Raw genomic sequence first — 19578 nt, forward strand, 5'->3', positions numbered from 1 at the left:
TTTATCAAAATTTTATTACTATAGAAAATGTTGCCAAAATGTTATTTCTACAAAAAAAAATGTTGTCAACATTTTATTTTTATAGAAAATTTTGTCAATTTTTTTTTCTATAGAAAATTCTGTCAAAATTTTATTTCTATAGAAAATTTTGTCAAAATTTTTATTCTATAGAAAATTTTGTCAAAATTTTATTTCAATAGAAAATTTTCCCAAAATTTTATTTCTATAGAAAATTTTGTCAAAATTTTATTATTATAGAAAATGTTGCCAAAATGTTATTTCTATAGAAAATTTTGTCAACATTTTATTTCTATAGAAATTTTTTGCAAAATTTTATTTCAATCGAAAATTTGTCAAAATTTGTATGCTATACAAAATGTTATCTAAATTTTATTTCAATAGAAAATTTTGTCAAAATTTTATTTCTATAGAAAAATTTGTCAAAATTTTATTACTATAGAAAAATTTGTCAAAATTTTATTACTATAGAAAATGTTACCAAAATGTTATTTCTATAGAAAATTTTGTCCAAATTTTATTTCTATAGAAAATTTTGTCAAAATTTTATTTCTATAGAAAATTTTGTCAAAATTTTATTTCTATAGAAAATTTTGTCAAAATTTTGTTTCAATAGAAAATTTGTCAAAATTTTTATTCTATAGAAAATTTTGTCTAAATTTTATTTCAATAGAAAATTTTGTTAAAATTTTATTTCTATAGAAAAATTTCTTAAAATTTTATTACTATAGAAAAATTTGTCAAAATTTTATTACTATAGAAAATGTTGCCAAAATATTATTTCTATAGAATATTTTGTCAAAATTTTATTTCTATAGAAAATTTTGTCAAAATTTTATTTCTATAGAAAATTTTGTCAAAATTTTATTTCTATAGAAAATTTTGTCAAAATTTTATTTCTATAGAAAATTTTGTCAAAATTTTATTTCTATAGAAAATTTTGTCAAAATTTTATTTCTATAGAAAATTTTGTCAAAATTTTATTTCTATAGAAAATTTTGTCAAAATTTGATTTCTACAGAAAATTTTGTCAAAATTTTATTTCTATAGAAATTTTTGTCAAAATTTTAGTTCTATAGAAAATTTTGTCAAAATTTTATTTCTATAGAAAATTTTTTCAAAATTTTATTTCTATAGAAAATTTTTTCAAAATTTTATTTCTATAGAACATTTTGTCAAAATTTTATTTCAATAGAAAATTTGTCAAAATTTTTATTCTATAGAAAAATTTGTCAAAATTTTAGGTCTATAGAAAATTTTGTTAAAATTTTATTTCTATAGAAACTTTAGTCATAATGTTATTTCTATAGAAAAATTTGTCAAAATTGTATTTCTATGGAAAAATTTGTTAAAATTATATCTGTATAGAAAATTTTGTCAAATTTTTATTTCTATGGAAAATTTTGTCAAAATTTTATTTCTATAGAAAATTTTGTCAAAATTTTATTTCTATAGAAAATTTTGTCAAAATTTTATTTCTATAGAAAATTTTGTCAAAATTTTATTTCTATAGAAAATTGTGTCAAAATTTTATTTCTATAGAAAATTTTGTAAAAATTTTATTTTTATAGAAAATTTTGCCGAAGTTTTATTTTTATAAAAAATTTTGCCGAAATGTTATTTCTATAGAAAATTTTGTTAAGGTTTTATTTCTATAGAAAATTTTGTCCAAATTTTACTTCTATAGAAAATTGTTGGCAAAATTTTATTTCTATGGAAAATTTTGTCAACATTACATTTCTATAGAATTTTTCCATCCATCCATTTTACTTGTGTTAGCCATCCACGCAACTATGAGCGAAAAATAAGAAACCCATAATTTCGAATATATTAGCGAATTTATTAAAAACACATTAAGCACAAATTCATAAAATGTGCAGGTAATGTGGTACACCATACTGTAGATTTTTTTGTAAAAAAAAAACAAATAAATGCAATATATGTATCGTCAGTTATTTACATCCGAATATTAATAAATTGAAAATATACCTTCACACAAAACGAAATGATTAAGAACCAAAAAAAACAAGTATATACGGCCGTGAGTTCGGCCAGGCCAAATCTTATGTACCCTCCATCATGGATTGCGTAGAAACTTCTACGAAAGACTGTCATCCACAATCGAATTACTTGTGGTATCTTAAAACTTATTAACATCGTTTTCTAAATTGTGAGTTAGTCCATAGTGTGACACGCGTGAATCACGTGAGTCGTAAATAAAATCTGAAGCAACTCTCGTGAATGTGCGTGAATGGGACTAAAACAAATATGTCGTGCGTGAGTAATAAAATCGGTTTGTGAATGTGCGTGAATAAAATTTCTGCAAAATCTCGCTCACGAAAAAAAATCAAAATTTAATTCTTACTCGTATGTTAACTGAAATTGATTTAGTTGTCGAACTATATTTTATTTATGAATTGTATTACCCTTGCTCATTCCCGATGGGAAAATGTCATGAGTCTCGTGAATTTGTCGTGAGTCACGTGAATTGTCGTGAATCGTGCGTGAGCGCGAGTCTGTAAAAGTACTTCGTGCGTGAGCGTGCGTGATTACTGCTTTTCATTTCGTGAATGTGCGTGACTGGGAGTGGCTATGACACTTTTCGTGCGTGAATAAATTTTTGACTTCGTGAATGTGAGTGAAATTTCACTCACGCGCACACCTCTAGTAGAGAGCCAGAATTGAAATATGGGGGTCGCTTATATGGGGGCTATATACCATTATGAACTTGATATGGACTGTGATTGGGGATCGATTTATCTGAGGGCTATATATAACTATAGACCGGAGGTCAAATCTGGGGATCGGTTTATATGGGGGCTATATATAATTATGGACTGATATGAACCAATTCCTGCATGGTTGTTGGATACCATATACTAACATCACGTACCAAATTTCAACCGAATCGGATGAATTTTGCTCTTCCAAGGGGCTCCGGAGGTCAAATCTGGGGATCGGTTTATATGGGGGCTATATGTAATTATGGACCGATGTCGACCAATTGTTGTATGGGTGTTTGAGGCCATATATTAACACCACGTACTAAATTTCACCTGAATCAGATGAATTTTGGTTTTCCAAGATGCTCCGGAGGTCAAATATGGCGATCGGTTATATGGGGGCTATATATAATTATGGACCGATGTGGACCATTTTTTGCATGGTCATTAGTGACCATATACTAACACCATGTACCCAATTTTAAGCCGGATCGGATGAAATTTGCTTCTCTTAGAGGCTCCGCAAGCCAAATCGGGGGATCGGTTCATATGGGGGCTATATATAATTATGGACCGATGTGGACCAATTTTTGCATGGTTGTTAGAGATCATATGCTGACACCATGTACCAAATTTCAGCCGGATCGGATGGATTTTGCTTCTCTTAGAGTCCCCGCAAGCCAAATTTGGGGGTCGGTTTATATGGGGGATATACGTAAAAGTGGACCGATATGGCCATACCATCCGACCTACATCAATAACGACTACTTGTGTCAAGTTTCAACAGACGGACGGACGGACATGCTCAGATCAATTCAGAATTTCACCACGACCCAGAATATATATACTTTATGGGGTCTTAGAGCAATATTTCGATGTGTTACAAACTGAAAAAGTTAATCCTATGGTGGAGGGTATAAAAAACATTCGAGCACGGGTAAATGTGAATTCTTTCAACTGGCACAAAGAAAGAGTTGCAAAAATCGAACTGATCTTTGATTGCTTCATTCTCTGACAGCCACAATCTATTCAGCTTGGTTTAGTTATTCGTATGTTGTTAGATAGAGCAAAAAGCTACTATACACAGAAAAAAAATAAACGAAAAATTTTCCAATTAAAATCTTAATTGAGTTAAAAAAAATCAATTAAAAATTTAATTGAATCAACAAATTTTTTAATTGAAATAAAAATCAATCACACAAATTAATAGTATTAATTATATTTTTAATTGGATCAATTAATTTTTTAATTGATACTATCATTTCTGTGATTGAAGACATTTCAATTAAAAAAGTAATTGGATCAATGAATTTCGTGATTGAATCAGAAAAATATTTTTTTTTTGTGTACCACATCACCAGCCTGTACCACATTTGCTGCACTCACCCTACTATAAAACATTTTGTCAAAATTTTATTACTATAGAAAATGTTGTCAAAATTTTATTACTATAGAAAATTTTGTCAAAATTTTATTTCTATAGAAAATTTTGTCAAAATTTTACTTCTATGGAATATTTTGTTAAAATTTTGTTTACAGATTATTTTTTGTAGAATTCTATCAACTGAGGCAATCGCGCTTACCACCCATCTGAGGGTTAATTTCTTATGAGATGTCAACAGCGTTTGCCAACTTAAATTACCATAATAGATGCTTATCAAAATCAATAAACGATTTAGTACTTATTTGTATCATTATTTAAACGGTTGATATTTGGAAAACACGTACTGTAAATTAATATTGAAAAAACCTAGGCAGTAGGCATGCATGAAGAAAACGAAATATCAATTATTGTTAATTTTTCAATTTCAATACACTAGAAGAGAAGTTTTTGCAATATTAAATTTTAGCCAACGCAAATATGTATATGGTAAATAAAAAAGTAAAGAAACATTTCGTACTATTAATGAACTTTTTCATTATCGTAATGAAAATATTTTATTATAAAAAAAAACTTGTAATACATATTAAAACAAGTAAGTAAGTATCACATCCGTCAAATGTGTTGGGTGCTATATATAAAGGTTTGTCCCAAATACATACATTTAAATATCACTCGATGTGGACAGAATTTGATAGACTTTTACAAAATCTATAGACTCAAAATTTAAGTAGGCTAATGCACTAGGGTGGAACACAATTTTAGTAAAAACAAGTAAGGAAAGCCTAAAGTCGGGCAGGGCCGACTATATTATGCCCTGCACCACTTTGTAGATCTAAATTTTCGATACCATATCACATCCGTCAAATGTGTTGGGTGCTTTATATAAAGGTTTGTCTCAAATACATACATTTAAATATCACTCGATGTGGACAGAATTTGATAGACTTTTACAAAATCTATAGACTCAAAATTTAAGTAGGCTAATGCACTAGGGTGGAACACAATTTTAGTAAAAAATATGGGAAACATTTAAATCTGAAGCAATTTTAAGGAAACTTCGCAAAAATTTATTTATGATTTATCGCTCCATATATATATGTATTGGAAGTTTAGGAAAATTAGAGTAATTTTTACAACTTTTCGACTAAGCAGTGGCGATTTAACAAGGAAAATGTTGGTATTTTGACCATTTTGGTCGAAATCAGAAAAACTTACAAAAAAATTATTCATTATGAAAAATGTCAAAGACTTTATTTCATTTCAAAAACTTTTTAACACAAAAAACAAATTCGGAGATGTTAATTTTTTGTAATGAATCAAAATAGAAAAATAATGTTCTACATTTTAATCTTACAAATTATTTATAATTCCCACATAAACATGTCACACACGTGTCTGACAGTTAAACTTCGATATGTTTGGGTTTTCAATGACGCTATGACATTTTCCCAAAGAAATGATTGATAAGAGTCGCAATAGATTTGATTGATATCTTAAGTCCATCACCATCAACGAAACATACCACACGATAAATTCAAATGATAAAAAAATAAATCAATGAGTGATACAAGAGACAAGGAGACCTGCCAAATAATGTAAACATATTCAATTTATTACATTAACTTATAGATGTCACACTGGGTGTATGCAGTGTTAATATGTTCAAGATAATAAAGACTCCAAATGGAAAAATTTCCAATTCGCCATGATAAATTGTTGTTATAGGCATGTTTTCAAATAATTATTTTTCAATTCAAAGAATTATTTTTTTTTACATTCCCGAGAAAACGGGATTTTTTTTTTAATTTTGCAGGATATCATCCTTTGAAAAGGGACCTCCTGTTTATAGTCGAGTCCGAACGGTGATTCACATTGCAGTAAAACCACTTAGAGAAGCTTTGAAACACTCAGAAATGTCACCAGCATTACTGAAAGGGGATAATCTACCGCTGAATAACTTTTTGGTGTTTGGTCGAAGCAGGGATTGAACCCACGATAGATAGATATATTGTATCTTTAACCCGATTTACACTCATACACTCAAAAAAAAGTTTACTTGGGTCCAAAGATTTTGACCTTCCCTTAAGGATTTTGGTATTGATTCCGAGCCAAAGATGCGACTTCTTTAAAATAAAGACATTTTTTACTCACCTCCCTGGCTTTAAATCTAAATTTAAACTGGATACTTACTCACCTCCCTGGCTTTAAATCTAAATTTAAACTGGATACTGATCTCATTCATCGAACTTTTATTCACTTTTTGCGATATATTAATAAAGGTATTTATGTACAAACAAATTCCAATTTCAAAATCGAAGTTATGCCAGGTACTTCAAAGTAAAAACAGTTTTCTTAATGCTAAAAAAACTTTAATCCAAAGATGCAAATCCTTAAAATAAGTCTTAGCCTATATTTGAAGCGATTTTATCTTAAATTTAAAAATGCAATAAGTCAGTTGGGTTAAAGACGATTTCTTTAAATTGAAAATGTTTTTCTTTATTTTAAGGAAAATTTGCCTTAATTCAAAGGTCTACAACTTCAGCAGAGAGACGCAAAATTTCAAGATTTGTGTCCTAAATTTAATGAAAAAAAAAATTTTGAAGCAAGGATTATAAACTTTCTTTTAATTAAAATGTCATTATTTTAAAGAATTTTGTCCTTAACATTGCGTAAATTTCGAGTCCTTAAATTTATGTTGCATAATCTTCCATATTAGGTCAATATTTTTTTCAGTGTATGAACACGGAGATTTTACTCCGATTTATTTTACTAACATTGTGCATGGCAAACCCCGGTTTAAATTTCAAGTCTTGACATTTTTTTAGAAGTGCAAAAATGGTATCAAAAATGTAGATCTACAAAGTGGAGCAGGGTACTATATATACACTGAACAAAATATTTATATGGTATTAAAGAATACGCAACCTACATTTTATGGTGCGCTATTTACACAAATTTCTTTAAAATAATGAAGACACATTTCTTTAAAATAATGAAGTTTTAATTAGGACACACATTTTGGACATTTACGTCCCTCCGTTAAAGTAGTCTGTCAACTAAAGTAAAGAACATTTTTTTTTTGATTTAAAGAAATCATCCTTAAATTAACTGAACTATTGATTCTTTGAGGATTTTTTGTATCTTTGGTTTAAAGTTTTTGTTTGGAATTAAGAAAACATTTTTTTACTTTGAAGTATCTGTTATAATTTGGATTTTTAAACTGACATTTGTTATTTTAACATTTGCGAAACTAAAAATCAATCAATAAGTGCTGCCCACCTCAACGTTTATCTCTACGAAACAAATAAAAGAACGCCTTTGAACCAATAATATCTGTTCTCACCATTAAAAGCCCAATGAGAAGGAATCAGCGTTACCGTTGGGAATTTTCAAAAAGTGGCACAAAAAGTGGCAAACGTCGAAAAAAGGGGCACAATTATTTTTGAAAAGTGGCACATTCTTTTTATTAACTTATACAAAAAAAACTTAAGAAATAAATACTGCTATGAGGTCAAGTTAAAATATATTTTGCGAATTCATACAAATTGGTGAACAAATCCTATTTAAAATTATTTTTTAAGCGTCTATAAAATAATCAGGCCTTTCAATTATATCTTTAAATTTATTTACGATATCAAAATAATTTATATCATCATTGGTTTTTAAGTAATGCGGAGCCCCCTTTTCTTTAGTTATTTGTCATTTATGTCAATTCATGGTAAAATTTGTCCACAACTTTCGGATTGTGATGTCGTTTTGTGACCTATCTATATTGTTTTAATGTTTTTAATATACAAAGAATTTTTATAGTCGATATCTGCTAAATCACGTTTTTACAAACTTTCTTACAAAATTTATGTATATTTTGTTAAATATAATTAATAAACAATTTAAGGTAAGCACTATGTTCGATTTTCGAGTTGAAATTTTCGCGGTTACTTTACTAAAACAGTTCAATATAAAGCAGATAAATTAACTCAATAACTCAATCATTTATAATTTTGATTATTTCAGGAAAAGTAATCGCGAAAATAAAGTGATTTTCAACTCGAAAACCGAACATAGTACTCACGTTTAGGAGGATTCGCTTTGGAATGTTTTGTTAACGGTATTCATACTTTTGATAATAAAGGGTGATTTGTTAAGGGCTTGATAACTTTTTAAAAAAAAAAAACGCATAAAATTTGCAAAATCTCATCGGTTCTTTATTTGAAACGTTAGATTGGTCCATGACATTTACTTATTGAAGATAATTTCATTTAAATGTTGACCGCGGCTGCGTCTTAGGTGGTGCATTCGGAAAGTCCAATTTTGGGCAACTTTTTCGAGCATTTCGGCCGGAATAGCCCGAATTTCTTCGGAAATGTTGTCTTCCAAAGCTGGAATAGTTGCTGGCTTATTTCTGTAGACTTTAGACTTGACGTAGCCCCACAAAAAATAGTCTAAAGGCGTCAAATCGCATGATCTTGGTGGCCAACTTACCGGTCCATTTCTTGAGATGAATTGTTCTCCGAAGTTTTCCCTCAAAATGGCCATAGAATCGCGAGCTGTGTGGCATGTAGCGCCATCTTGTTGAAACCACATGTCAACCAAGTTCAATTCTTCCATTTTTGGCAACAAAAAGTTTGTTAGCATCGAACGATAGCGATCGCCATTCACCGTAACGTTGCGTCCAACAGCATCTTTGAAAAAATACGGTCCAATGATTCCACCAGCGTACAAACCACACCAAACAGTGCATTTTTCGGGATGCATGGGCAGTTCTTGAACGGCTTCTGGTTGATCTTCACTCCAAATGCGGCAATTTTGCTTATTTACGTAGCCATTCAACCAGAAATGAGCCTCATCGCTGAACAAAATTTGTCGATAAAAAAGCGGATTTTCTGCCACTGATTTTGGTAATAAAATTCAATGATTTGCAAGCGTTGCTCGTTAGTAAGTCTATTCATGATGAAATGTCAAAGCATACTGAGCATCTTTCTCTTTGACACCATGTCTGAAATCCCACGTGATCTGTCAAATACTAATGCATGAAAATCCTAACCTCAAAAGAATCACCCTTTATAAACTAAAAATTTAAGATAAATCTTTGGTATTTGAAAGTGCATTTTGGATCTTTAACATATACTTTCTCTAATTTCTTAGGACATTTCTTCCAATTTTTCTCTAATGAGGTAATGCTTCAATACTGTCCACTGTTCCAGCATTCATTTTGAGGAATATAGTAGAATGGGAACAATCTGTCCAAAGGCGATTGCAATTTTTTCTAACTGGGTCCTTATGGGATCCATCATCAATTATTTCATGCGGTCGTAATACAAACCTTAAACATTTTCATATTTATACTGATATTTCATGCCACAATAAATTTGGCATATTCAAAGTACGGTTTACCAAATAAGTTGAATCGTAACTGTTCACGTAATAAGAATTAATGAGCGAAGGCTGTTGGTGCACAATATTAAATTTTCTTAATAACACATCTATGGTGATAACTACCCATAATATTTAAACTTTTGAAAAAGTGGCACAAATTATTGGAAAAGTGGCACAAAATCGTAAAAAGTATCACATTTAGTGGCACAAACAAAAAGTGGCGCAAAAGTGGCACCGCCCAAGAAAAGTGGCAAATTTGCCACTAAAGTGGCACAACGGTAACGCTGGAAGGAATATGATCACCCCAAACAAGATTCAAGAGCAAAATGTTATTTTTGGACAGTGAACATGTAACATGTTTGTCGCAATCATGTTATTTTCTCGGAAATAACGTCCAAAAATAATATTTTGTTCTTGAAACATGCTTCGCAGAAAAAATATCACCAACATATTTCCAATTTCCAAAAAAGTTAATTAAAGTTGAAAAAATATTCAATTAATAAATTAATTGATATAATTAACTTTTTAATCAAACTCGGACCACTAAGTCAGTTAAAAAAGTGATGGATTTTTTTTTCTAAATTTTTAAATAAAAATCAGTCCATTTTTTAATCAAACTAAAACACAAAGTCAGCTAAGAAAGTAATTGAAAATAATTACGTTTTTAATTAAAAACAAGTATATACAGCACTAAGTTCGGCCGGGCCGAATCTTAAATACCCACCACCTTGAACCAAATATTAGGGTTTCCTTTGAAATTTCAGGAGGGCTTGAGGACACTTCCCGAAGATAAATTTAAAGATTTTACCTATGAGGACTATATCAGATTCTGGATTTATAAGAACCATTTTTGTTTGAGTTTTAGAGGAATCATTAACATCTCTTGTAAGTGTGCAAAAAAATTATAAAATAACGTCTTGATTTGAAATCTTAAGTCTGTAGAAGTAAAATCTGGAAATTTTACATTGAGTTTCAAGCAATTTTCATTATCAGTGCGCCTTCTACACCCTCAAGAAGTGAAGTCGGTCTATATTGAGGCATTACCAAATGGACCTATAAAAACTCAATCCGATACACGTTTTTGTGAGCCTAAAATACCAGAATATTTACAATATCAGGCAAATCAGATAAAAACTACGGTTTCTAGAAACCCAAGGAGTTAAATCGGGAGATCGTTCTTATGGGGGCTATACTAATATATGGACCGATACTCACCGTTTTCGGCAAACCTCTTTATGACCCGAAAATACCTCTAGATTTCCAATTTCAGGCAAATAGGATAAAAACTTCGGATTCTAGAAGCCCAAGAAGTAAAATCGGGAAATCGGTCTATATGGGGGCTATACCAAAACATGGACCGATACTCACAATTTTAGGCACACGTATTTGTGGTCCTACAATACCTCTAGATTTCCAATTTCCAATAAATAGAATAAAAACTGTGGTTTCTATAAGCCGAAGAAGTAAAAAACGGGAGATCGGTCTATGTGGGGGCTATACCAAAATATGGACCGATACTCACCGTTTTCGGCAACATGTATTTGGTCCTACAATACCTCTAGATTTCCAATTTCAGGTAAATTGAATAAAAACTGCGGTTTCTATAAGCCCAAGAAGTCAAATCGGGAGGTCGGTTTATATGGGGAGTATATCAAAACCTGAACCGATATAGCCCATCTTCGAACTTGACCTGCCTGCAGACAAAAGACGAATTTGTGCAAAATTTCAGCACGATTGCTTCATTATTGAAGACTGCACCGTGATTACAACAGACAGACGGACCGACGGACAGTTGGACATCGTTATATCATCTTAGAATCCCTGATCAAGGATATATATACTTTATATAGTCGGAAATCGATATTTCGATGTGTTACAAACAGAATGACAAACTTTATATACCCCCGTCACCATTTATGGTGGTGGGTATAAGAATAATAATTGAGTTTTGCAATCAGCATCAATGAAATTTTTGATTGAATCAATTAAAAAATTAATTGAAATTTTCAAATCAAATAAATTTTTTAATCAAATATTTTTTTATGCCCAATTAAAACTATGATTGGTACTATCATTTTCGTGATGGAATACATTTCAATTAACAAATTAATTGAATCAATTAATTTCGTGAATTTTCCTTTTGTTGGGGTGATCATATTCCTTCTCTACATGCACTAATGTAAGCATTTACAAGGTATGTCCGTGGTGGACTCACTTTGTTTTTTGAGTGTACGGACCAAATCAGTAGAATCTACCTGTAGATAAATAGTTCCGTGGATAAGTAGTAATTAACGGTGCCATACCAAAGAATTCCTACAGCTGAGGAAGACCAGCCTTTGTAAATCGAAACTATAACCATAAAATTTCCAACCTGTGTGTCAGTATTCGCCCTTTTCTGAAGAAATTTACTGCAAGATGTCTGGCAACGGATCAGTGTTGTCAGTATTTTTCTGACCCTTATGGGTGTTTTCGTTCCCAAAAACCCCAATTTAAATTACAATTCTCCTCAGAACTCTTCAATAAATTTTTGAAAAATTTTTATGAACATAAGAATAAAGAAATAGGCTCTGACATAGAAAATCAGTAATCGTCTTCCAAATGCTCGTCTTCCAAATTGAAATGGGAGTTCGATTACCACACAGGAAAAAATATCAACCAAAATATTTCCAATTAAAAAAAATATTGTCTACATGCAAATTTATAGTGTCTCCACTTGCAAAATGGAAAAAGGCGAGTAGTCTCCGTAGACTTTTTTGATAAAGTCTTTTCACAAGCTCTTGGCCATATAACATTTTATTATGAACCATAGCAGTCATATGTATTTCTGGGATAGAGTCACGTTTCTAAAAATTCCTAGAGCAACAGTGTGCTAATTGTTTGTTGAAATTGTGCAAACCACAAAGAACAACAGCAGCAGCACCACCACCAACAGCAGCTGTACTAAAACTATCCTAACATTTGTTGAATTACATTTAATTAAATAACAACAATAAAATATAATTAGATTTGTCTAAAAACAGATTAATAATGCATGTTTATGATGATATATGGTCTAACTCTTTTTAGATTTATCATTTGTGGTGCCTCTTTTGTTACCTTCAGAATCGTGCGGCTCAACATCTTTGCTACTATCTGCTGCTATGCAGTGTTGTAAAAATAAATGAGACGTATATAGCATTGTTATCCCTAATATATTCTTTAAACATTTGACGTTTTTTATTTTGACAAAAATTGCTTTTTCATATTATCCGCCCTAAAATGGGGGGTAATATTAACTTTGTGTCATTCGGTTTGTAACCACGGTTGCCACAGCTGGTAGAATGCTACCAAAAATGAAAAATTTATCGTTTGGTAGATTGGTAGAATTCTTGAATTGGCAGATTTTGAAAAACATTCCTTTCCAATCAATTTTCTATGGAGACGAAATTTTGGCAAAATTTTCTATAGAAATAAAATTTTGACAAAATTTTTTATGGAAATATTTTATTTCCATATTGACAAAATTTTCTATAGAAATAAAATCTTCTATAGGAAAAAAATTTTGAGAATATTTTCTATAGAAATAAAAGCTTTGACAAAATTTTCCATGTAAATAAAATTTTGATAAAATTTTCTATAGAAATAAAATTTTGACAACATTTTCTACAGAAATAAACTTTTGACAAAATTTTCTATAGAAATAAAATTTTGATAAAATTTTCTATAGAAATAAAATTTTGATAAAATTTTCTATAGAAATAAAATTTTGACAACATTTTCTACAGAAATAAACTTTTGACAAAATTTTCTATAGAAATAAAATTTTGATAAAATTTTCTATAGAAATAAAATTTTGTTAAAATTTTCTTTAGAAATAAAATTTTGATAAAATTTTCTATAGAAATAAAATTTTGAAAAAATATTCTACAGAAATAAACTTTTGACACAAAAAATGTTGGCAAAATTTTCTACAGAAATAAAATTTTGACAAAATTTTTTATGGAAATATTTTATATCCATATTGACAAAATTTTCTATAGAAATAAAATCTTCTATAGGAAAAAAAATTTTGAGAATATTTTCTATAGAAATAAAAGCTTTGACAAAATTTTCCATGTAAATAAAATTTTGCCAAAATTTTCTATAAATAAACTTTTGACACAATTTTCTATAAAAATAAAATTTTGACAAAATTTTCTATAGAAATAAAATATTGAGAAAATTTTCTATAGAAATAAAATTTTGAAAAATTTTTCTGTAGAAATAAAATGCTGGCAAATTTTCTATAGAAATAAAATTTTGAAAAAATTTCTACAGAAATAAACTTTTGACACAATTTTTTATAGAAATAAAATTTTGACAAAATTTTTTATAGAAATAAAATTTTGACAAAATTTTATATGGAAATAAAATTTTGACAAAATTTTATATAGAAATAAAATTTTGTTAAAATTTTCTATAGAAATAAAATTTTGATAAAATTTTCTATAGAAATAAAATTTTGTTAAAATTTTCTTTAGAAATAAAATTTTGATAACATTTTCTATAGAAATAAAATTTTGACAAAATTTTTTATGGAAATATTTTATTTCCATATTGACAAAATTTTCTATAGAAATAAAATCTTCTATAGGAAAAAAATTTTGAGAATATTTTCTATAGAAATAAAAGCTTTGACAAAATTTTCCATGTAAATAAAATTTTGCCAAAATTTGCTATAGAAATAAACTTTTGACACAATTTTCTATAAAAATAAAATTTTGACAAAATTTTCTATAGAAATAAAATATTGAGAAAATTTTCTATAGAAATAAAATTTTGAAATTTTTTTCTATAGAAATAAAATTTTGAGAAAATTTTCTATAGAAATCAAATTTTGAAAAAATTTTCTATAGAAATTAAATTTTGACAAAATTTTCTATAGCAAATAAAATTTTGAAAAAATTTACTATAGAAATAAAATTTTGACAAAATTTTTTACAGAAATAAACTTTTGACACAATTTTTTATAGAAATAAAATTTTGACAAAATTTTCTATAGAAATAAAATTTTGATAAAATTTTCTGTAGAAATAAAGTTTTGACAAAATTTCCTATAGCAAATAAAATTGTGACAAAATTTTCTATAGCATATAAAATTTTGAGAAATTTTTCTATAGCAAATCACATATTGACATAATTTTCTATAGAAATACAAATTTGACAAAATTTTCTGTAGAAATAAAATTTTGACAAAATTTTCTATAGAAATCAAATTTTGACAAAATTTTCTGTAGTAAATGAAATCTTGAAAAAGTTTACTATAGCAAACAAAATCTTGACAAAATTTTCTATAGTAAATCAATTTTTGAGACATTTTTTGAGAGTGAATGAAATTTTGAAAAAATTTACTATAGCGAATAAAATTTTGAAAAAATTTACTATAGAAAACAAAATCTTGACAAAATTTTCTACAGCAAATCAATTTTTGAGAAAATTTTCTATAGAAATCAAATTTTGACAATTTTCTATAGAAATAAAATTTTGACAAAATTTTCTATAGAAATAAAGTTTTGACAAAATTTTCTATAGAAATTAAATTTTGACAAAATTTTCTATAGCAAATAAAATTTTGAAAAGATTTACTATAGCAAATAAAATTTTGAAAACATTTACTATAGCAAACAAAATTTTGACAAAATTTTCTATAGCAAATCAATTTTTGAGAAAATTTTCTATAGAAATAAAATTTTGACAAAATTTTCTATAGCAAACCAAATTTTAACAAAATGTTCTATAGAAATAAAGTTTAGTTAAAATGTTCTACAAATAATCTAAATTTTCTAAAATTAAGTAAAATTTTCCTTCATGTGGGATTCACTGGTTTTTGAGTGTGCATTTCCACAATATTAAGGGCAAATGTCTTTAAAATAAACCAGCTTTAATTAAAAGAAATTTCGTATTTTTTTAAGTTTTTTTTTTTCATTAAATTAAACTTTGAAATTTGTCGTATGTCGTATGTCTATGATGTAAGATCAACTTTCTTTAATATAAAGAAAAATATTTTAGCTTGAGGCAATAATCTTCAAATTAACTGAGATAACTGAAAAAATATTTGCGACAACAATAACAAGCGTCAAACATAGGCTTAAATACGAAAGATTATGCAGCATAAATTATAGGACATGTAATTTACATAAGATCAAATTTCTTTAAAATAAAGATATTGTATTTAAAAGAAAGTTCTTAAACTTATCATTATTTTTTTTTTCAACAGAAAAAATTTAATAATTTTAATAAATTTTCTCAATTTAATTTATACGTGAATTTCTCATGGTAATGAATTGCAAAAAGGGAATAGAAATTCGAATGAAATCTGTATCCTAATTTAAATATTATAGATCCTAGATTTAAAACTACATAGCTCCCTAAAATATGTCCTCACTTTAAAAAAGCCGCGCTTTTCGCTTAAAATTCAAAATCTTTGGATCCAAGTAAACTTTTTTGAGTGTATAAAGCATCAAATCCATGGTGGAGGGTATATACGCTTCGGATCTCCTGAACTCAGTTTTCTAGTGTTTGTTTCAATGGACTGTGTTATGATACAGTAGCGGCGGCCACTTCCCATTTAAGATGTTTTTTTTGGTTTTGTTTGGCAAAGATGATCAAGAGTAACAACTGCAACGCCCCATAAAAGATAGATAAAAATGATTTGTCATGTATTTATATAAAATTCATTTCATTATCAATCTTCATCACTGAGACGACCTGAGGTTTAGTTGAATTACAATGATACTTGTTGTTGATATTTTTGGAACGTGTCTTTCTGGAAAGTGGATTATTAAATTGCCCATCTTATATCAAAGCGTAAATCTAAATGTTTGCCAACATTTTTCGCTTTGAAAAAAATCTTATGCTTATTTTTATTCTAAAGAAAATTTACGTCACATCAATGTTTGACTACATATTTTGTGGGAGTTAATTTTAATTGTTGTAGCTTTCTAACACTCTAACGGCTAAAGGCGAGTTTTATTAAAACGGACAGCTTTGAGTGAAACATGCCTAAAAACAATAATATTGTTTAAAATCAAAAACTTACCAAATTTTATTTCTATAGAAAAATTTGTCAAAATTTTATTTCTATAGCAAATTTTGCAAAAAAAAAAAAAAAATACTTATATAGAAAATTATGCAAAACAAAAAAAATTATTTCTATAGAAAATTTTGTCAAAATTTTATTCGAATAGAAAATTTTGTCAAAATTTTATTCGTATAGAAAATTTTGTCAAAATTTTATTCGTATAGAAAATTTTGTCAAAATTTTATTCGTATAGAAAATTTTGTCAAAATTTTATATCTATAGAGAATTTTTTCAAAATTTTATTTCTATAGAAAATTTTCTCAAAATTTTATTTCTATAGAAAATTTTCTCAAAATTTTATTTCTATAGAAAATTTTATTTCTATACAAAATTTTGTCAAAATTTTATTTGTATCGAAAATTTTGTCAAAATTTTATTTGTATAGAAAATTTTGTCAACATTTTATTTCTATAAAAAATTTTGGCAAAATTTTATTTCTAAAGAAAATATACAATTTTCTCAAAATTTTATTTCTATAGAAAATTTTGTCAAAATTTTATTTGCTACAGAAAATTTTGTCAACATTTTATTTGTATAGAAAATTTTGTCAACATTTTATTTCTATAGAAAAATTTCTCAAAATTGTATTTCTATAAAAAATTTTGGCAAAATTTTATTTCCAAAGAAAATATACAATTTTCTCAAACTTTTATTTGCTATAGAAAATTTTGTCAATAGAAAATTTTGTCGAAATTTTATTTGTATAGAAAATTTTGTCAAAATTTTATTTCTATAGATTTTTTTTTCAAAATTTTATTTCTTTCGAAATTTTTTCAAAATTTTATTTCTATAGAAAGTTTTATCAAAATTTTATTTCTATAGAAAATTTTCTCAAAATTCTATTTCTATAGAAAATTTTTCCAAAATTTTATTTCTATAGTTTTTTCAAAATTGTATTTCTATAGAAAGTTTTATCAAAATTTTATTTCTATAGAAAGTTTTTCAAAATTCTATTTCTACAAAAAATTTTTCCTAAAATTTTATTTCTATAGAAAATTTTATTTTTATAGAAAATTTTATCAAAATTTTATTTCTATAGAAAATTTTCTCAAAATATTATTTCTATATTTCTATATTGTAAAAATTGTATTTGTACAAAAATTTTTGCCAACATTTCATTTCTATCGAAAAATTTCTCAAAATTTTATTTCTATAAAAAATTTTGATAAAATTTTATTTCCAAAGAAAATATACAATTTTCTCATTTTTTTTTTTTTTTTTAGAAAATTTTGTCAAAGTTTTATTTGCTATTGAAAAATTTGTGAAAATTTTATTTGTATAGAAAATTTTGTCAACATTTTATTTCTATAGAAAAATTTCTCAAAATTTTATTTCTATAAAAGATTTTGCCAAAATTTTATTTCCAAAGAAAATATACAATTTTCTAAAAATTTTATTTCTATAGAAAATTTTGTCAAAATTTTATTAGCTATAGAAAATTTTGTCGAAATTATATTTGTATAGAAAATTTTGTCAAAATTTTATTAGCTATAGAAAATTTTGTCGAAATTATATTTGTATAGAAAATTTTGTCAAAATTTTATTTCTATAGAATTTTTGTCAAAATTTTATTTCTTTCGAAATTTTTTCAAAATTTTATTTCTATAGAAAGTTTTATCAAAATTTTATTTCTATAGAAAATTTTATTTCTATAGAAAATTTGTTAAAAATTTTATTTCTATAGAAAGTTTTATCAAAATTTTATTTCTATAGAAAGTTTTATCAAAATTCTATTTGATTATTAATTTTGTTCGGCTTGAGGTCATAGAAACAATCGATTATTGATTTGTTTTAATATTTATTTCCAATATTTCGGTTAGTGCCACTAACCATCTTCTGGGATTTTGTATTTGAGTTCTTGTGCTGCTGTTTGTTTCGCAATTCACCGTACACTGCGAAACAAACAGCAGCACAAGAACTCAAATACAAAATCCCAGAAGATGGTTAGTGGCACTAACCGAAATATTGGAAATAAATATTAAAACAAATCAATAATCGATTGTTTCTATGACCTCAAGCCGAACAAAATTAATAATCAGAATAATCATAAAATAGGTCAACAACACACAAAAATACGTAATAAAATTCTATTTCTATAGAAAATTTTCCTAAAATTTTATTTCTATAGAAAATTTTATTTTTATAGAAAATTTTATCAAAATGTTATTTCTATAGAAAAATTTCTCAAAATTTTATTTCTATAGAAAATTTTCTCAAAATATTATTTCTATAGAAACTTTTGTCAACATTTTATTTCTATAGAAAATTTTGTCAAAATTTTATTTCTATAGGAATTTTTGTCAAAATTTTGTTTCTATAGAAAATTTTGTCAAAATTTTATTTCTATAGAAATTTTATGCAAAATTTTATTTCTATAGAAAATTTTGTAAAAATTTTATTTCTATAGAAATTTTATGCAACATTTTATTTCTATAGAAAATTTTCTCAAAATTTTATTTCTATACAAATTTCTGTCAATATTTTATTTCTATAGAAAATTTTGTCAAAATTCTATAGAAATGAAGGCATTTTTTTTGGTACATGCATGCTTTCAAAATTATTTCCTAACTCAATTATTCGCACGTAACGCTCTGTTTTAATTTTATCTTATATACCGTTTTCTCTTGTTTTTCTTTTCTCTTTAGAACCTCAATCGCTTTGGAGATTCTATGGGTTCGTTGGGTCATCGAGCACTTCTACAATATGTGGAAGTCAATGACATATCCGGTTTACGATCTATCCTAGACAGTCGCCATCTATCAGTCGATGATCGTGATGAAAATGGAGCCACAGTGCTTATGGTTGTTGCCGCCCGTGGTCTAATTGCATTCGTTCGAGAGTTCTTAGCTCGCGGAGCTGATATACAGGCTGAAGATAATGATAACTGGACAGCATTATTGTGTGCCTCAAAGGCAGGACATTTTGAGATCGTTCAATTGTTATTAGATCACGGAGCTGATTTGGAACATAGAGATATG

At 27.2% G+C, this 19578-nt stretch overlaps 1 protein-coding gene and 1 long non-coding RNA gene across 12 annotated transcripts in view; one reads left to right on the forward strand and one right to left on the reverse strand.

The window, feature by feature from the left end:
* Nucleotides 1-19578, forward strand: part of Arms (Ankyrin repeat-rich membrane spanning) — a 127347-nt gene that overhangs the window by 70243 nt on the left and 37526 nt on the right. For all 11 annotated transcript variants that reach the window (XM_075312634.1, XM_075312644.1, XM_075312636.1 and 8 more), the window contains one exon: nucleotides 19246-19578. In XM_075312634.1, coding sequence (XP_075168749.1) covers nucleotides 19246-19578 — 333 coding nt within the window. Of the gene's footprint in view, nucleotides 1-19245 lie in introns of those variants that run through there.
* LOC142240888 (uncharacterized) overlaps nucleotides 1-19578 on the reverse strand; it is a 31040-nt gene that overhangs the window by 8585 nt on the left and 2877 nt on the right. The window lies entirely within an intron of this gene.

The sequence above is a fragment of the Haematobia irritans genome, chromosome 5 (assembly GCF_050003625.1).
Source record: "Haematobia irritans isolate KBUSLIRL chromosome 5, ASM5000362v1, whole genome shotgun sequence".
NCBI lineage: Eukaryota > Metazoa > Arthropoda > Insecta > Diptera > Muscidae > Haematobia > Haematobia irritans.